This window comes from Blastomyces gilchristii, assembly GCF_000003855.2.
Source record: "Blastomyces gilchristii SLH14081 genomic scaffold supercont1.2, whole genome shotgun sequence".
Taxonomy (NCBI): domain Eukaryota; kingdom Fungi; phylum Ascomycota; class Eurotiomycetes; order Onygenales; family Ajellomycetaceae; genus Blastomyces; species Blastomyces gilchristii.
Window position 1 is genome coordinate 3,669,201 of NW_003101681.1, and position 4,691 is coordinate 3,673,891.

The 4,691-nt window shown below is 37.1% G+C and overlaps 1 protein-coding gene across 1 annotated transcript; it reads left to right on the forward strand.

Annotated features, from left to right (window-relative positions):
- Positions 1-2,370: 2,370 nt before the first annotated feature.
- Positions 2,371-2,682, forward strand: BDBG_16340 (uncharacterized protein; the record flags this gene model as incomplete). The annotated part of the gene is made up of 1 exon (XM_031724309.1): positions 2,371-2,682. The coding sequence occupies one exon, from the start codon at positions 2,371-2,373 to the stop codon at positions 2,680-2,682; it is 312 nt and encodes a 103-aa protein (XP_031576364.1).
- Positions 2,683-4,691: the final 2,009 nt, after the last annotated feature.

A 4,691-nucleotide genomic window follows, 5' to 3' on the forward strand; every position in this document is an offset into this window, starting at 1 on the left:
CACAGATGATATTCAGATAAAATCTTCACAGATTGAGACTATTCTATCATAATCAGAGTTAACTAGTATTTACAAGATTCAGATTGTTCTGAGCTTTGTGAATTTCTATAGACAGTTTATCTTTGCATTTGTGAGAATCTTCTTAACTCTTATAGATATACTGAAGAGTGAAAACAAGAAGAAGTTATTCTATGAATAAAGAATAAAAAGATTATTAAGAAGAGAGAACTGTGAGAACTTTGTTATCTCGGAAGCTTATGAGATCTTTGTAAGATTAAAATAGATATTTATAGACACTGTGATACTGTTTTACTTTGATTTCTTACTTTATTATTATTATTATTCTTCAATTATAGATGTATGCAGTCAGAGACTATGACATCTATCTGAGAATTAAAAGTTCTCAGGGTTTTTCCTATATCTATAAAGATAACTATCATACATTCATCAATTTCAGATATGTCAAATCAGAAAATTCCAGCTCAGAATACAAAAACTGTTTACAAATTACAGTGTGATTCAAAGGTTGCTTAAGCCAGTGTATGATTACAGGCGTACGCCGGCTTCTTATATATTGTAATATTGTATGCTAAATTAATTAGTGGCTGCTATGACCTCTCTTTACATTCGTACGCTAGTAGTTCAGAAGCGGCCGCATTATTATCCGACAGTCATACATTCTTCTGAACCACATTCTCTCTCACCAGATTCAGTCACACTCATGTGATCATGTCATATGCCCTAGCTTCATGCAGATTAGCTCGTCACTAGCATTTTATAATTGTGTGACCTATTCCTGATTTGACTAGTATCTCATGTACACTCTTATAAAGAAACTTTCACTATATTACTTCACTTATTCACTAACTTTTTTCATTCTTTAATTATCATCTTCATCATCATCATCATTAAATGTTATCATCTCATTCAAGATTTCTACTTCTTCTTCTGTTCAATTCTTTTCATCTGTTCATCTATTATATTATATGTGTTTCTGATGATGACTCTCTGTTCTCATAACAAGTGTTCTTGTAGTGCTCATATCAGGCAGTTTGTTAGCAGTAAGTATAATGTGTTATGAAACATGATCAGAACTTATTTATCTTCTAACAATCATCAGAACATACTATTATAAATAACACATCTTCTTCATCTTCTCATACACTCTCAACTGTTTCCTTCTCAGCGAGTTTCTGATCATGTTTTCTGACATGATTTTACATAGACACAGATGCTGATATATTGTTTTTATTCACATAGAATCTTCATATATTAACAGATTCACATTCACTGATGATAGTGAATTCAGTGTTGAATTATTAATCAAGAACTTGAAGAACATGATAATAAAGAAATTAATTATGTCATATGTGACTGAGTCTTCTGTGTTCTCTCTTACCTCTTCTGCTGCTTCTTTCCCTGCTGCTCTCTCTCAATCTTCTATACTTGTCTCTGTGTCTGGTTCTCCCGCTCTCACTACCTCTGTTCCCGCGATCCCTACTTCTGCTGCTTCTGGTTTTACTGTCTCTGCTTTTGTTATCAGCTCTCTCTATTTTAAGAAGATGTTGCATAGGCTTAATGAATCATCTCTCTCAGTGTGTATACTCCTGCTCTTCTTACTGACTCTCAGAACAATTTATTATATAAAGACTGTGTATAACATGACTATCTGAAGCTCAGTTATAGATGCTAATTATTATATTTATTTTAAATATTTATAATGATGTGGTTCGGAAGAACGTACGACCGTCGGATAATACCGCGGCCGCTTCCGAACTACTAGCGTACGCGTATGAGTGTAAAGGGGCCATAGCAGCCGCTAATTAAATTAGCATATGAGATTCAATATATAAGAAGCCAGCGTACGCCTGTAATCGTATGCTGGCTTAAGCAACCTTTGAATCACATCTGATAGCATGTCTAAAAACCGGTGAGAAGCGCAGGCTCCTTCAGAGTGTGATAATTCTGTCTACAAAGTGATTTGTAGTTATCATGCCAGTGTGGTCCTAGAACACCTCAAAAGATAGTGTATGAAGAATGGTGAGTGAAAGAGCATCTGATTAATACTGCTGCTTCACTTGTTGAGGGAAAACTTCACACCCAGGTGAATGCCATGTATGCGAATGAATGGGGTGTGAGAAAAGGAATGGGAGCGGTGAACCAGATTCAAAGAAGTCTGCTCCCTACTCAAAAGAAGGATAAAAGGGGGAGTGGCCACCACCAGAGTCATACAATGATAACAGAAATCATATAATGATATAGTGATATAATGATAGACATTGTATGATCAACCAGAAATCAACCACTGAAATGAATACCTTCCCTAGCTGATATGAACAACACTCTTCTCTGCTACCTGAACTGAAAGATATGCAGAACCTCTCAGAGAGTTTACTTGAAGCAGTAAGAAAAGCAGCTGAGACCACTGAACCAGAATTGAAGCTCTGTACATGTACAAGGATTCTAAATGAGATTGAGGCCTTGCATACACAGTGGCAGGCCGAGATGGAAGCCAAACAACAATTGACATTCACTGCAGATCAAGCATTCACTATGAAGAGCTTCACTGATGCAATTGCCATCATCAATAAGAATAGAGAAAACCAGATCTTAGGCCTGCAGCAGAAGATTGAATGTTTACACAGACAGACAACTATGCTGAACCTGGAGATTTCATCATGATTATTCACAACCTCTTCAGAAGTGTACATATCATTGAAGACTGCTGTGCAGGATGAGAATCTGAGCATGAAATATATCAAGCCAGGAGATCTGCTGAAGCCATCAAGCTTCAATGATGACTGAAAAAATAATACTACAATCAGCTGGCTAAGTCAGATGTGATCATATTATTGAATTGAATGTGAACTCACAGACAGACAGTCAACAGAATTCTAACAAGTCTTAAGATCTGCTGCATTTCTACACAGAAAAGCGAAGTCATTATGAATGACTGGTGAAAAGATGAACCTCACAGACCCAGAGCAATATTCATTCCCATGAACATGGAATGAGTTTTCCAAATGAATCTTGCACAACTTTGAGAAAGTGAATGCATGAGATAAGCATTATGAACACTTCACTGAGTGTAGACAAGTGAGTGATCTTACATTGTACTTCACACACTTCAGTTTACACTATCTCATGTTGAATGAAGAGCTTTCAACACCTTTCTGTTTACAGATCTTCATTCATGGTCTTACACCTGAGTTGAGAGCAGAATGGAAATGCTTAACCTCACAATCAGGCACAGTGGAAGAAGCATACAACATTCTCATTGTATGGGAACAAGCAAGTCAATTATGACAGAAAATACTGCAATTGAGTATGCCTCAGCAGAGAACAGATAATCAGACTTCTATGACACAAGTCACACACTCAGACACGATGGATCTAGATCTGAATGTCATTGCTAAAGCACTGAATCCCCTGAAAAAGGGATTCCCTGGGTGAAAACCTTGGTGTCACAAGCATTGAGCTTGTTTCAACTGCAGACATCAAAATCATGATGCAAAAGATTGCACTCAGTGTGTGCAGTCAAAAAACTAGCAGGATCAGTGAGCTCAGAGACACTCACTGATATTCTATGAAAAGCCTTCAAAGTGAAAGAGATGCCCATGTTAGATGATCCTCTGAATCCTGCAAATGCAAAGAAGAAGCAGGCTCCTGACTGAGATGCGGGTGAGGATGAAGTGAACACTCATCTCAATGTCTTGAGGCCTGAAATGTTAATGTATAAGAGGCACTTGAATAAGAATCAAGAGGTGACTGCAAAAGTGTTAGTGAACACAGAAGCTTTGACACAATATATTGATGATCATATAATTCAAAGATTGAAAGAGATTCACTGAGTGAAGAATCCCCAACACATAAGATTATCTGATAACTGATATTTGATATCATCTGCAAAAGTAAGAGTTCCCTTGCACTTCAGAGAATGGTCTTGCTATATTTGAGCGCGAGAGCTGCAGAATGTGGAATATGACCTTATTCTTGAACTTGATTGATTTTAAAGATTCAATCCGCAGATTCAATGGTGTACATGCCATATACAGTTGACTGATAGGAAGAAAATGGTTCATACAATTCTATCAACTGATATGAGAAGGACATTTCACACCTCTGATATAGAAGGGTTAAATCTGCTTATGCATCAACAAGCAAAGAGAATGATTCACAAGACCTCATTCAAAAGCATCCTGTATGTCATACAGGACCTGGAAGTGGAGAAAACCAAGATAAAAGATATGCAGAAGGATAAGTGTATGAAGAAGCTTCTGAAGAAGCATGAAAAGATCTTCTGAACAGATCTTCCACCAGAATTGCCGCTGGAATGAGGATTTGTACATGAGATTGACACAGGGGACACAAAACCAGTCAACCAGAATGTGTACCCTCTGTCACAAACACACCTTGAAGAACAGAAGCATCAGATCACAGACCTTCTAGAATATGGTCTTATACAATCCTCATCAAGCATGTGGGGCTTTTCAGTCCTATTCATGAAAAAGATGGATGAAGAGTGGCAGATGTGTATTGATTATCAAGCACTCAACAAGCTAATGATCAAGAATGAATATTCACTGCCACAGATTCAACAACAGTTGAATACAGTCAGAAACACCTGATATCTATCAAAGATCAATCTTCTCTCAGAATACTGATAGATCTGTGTAGATGAACTATCAGTT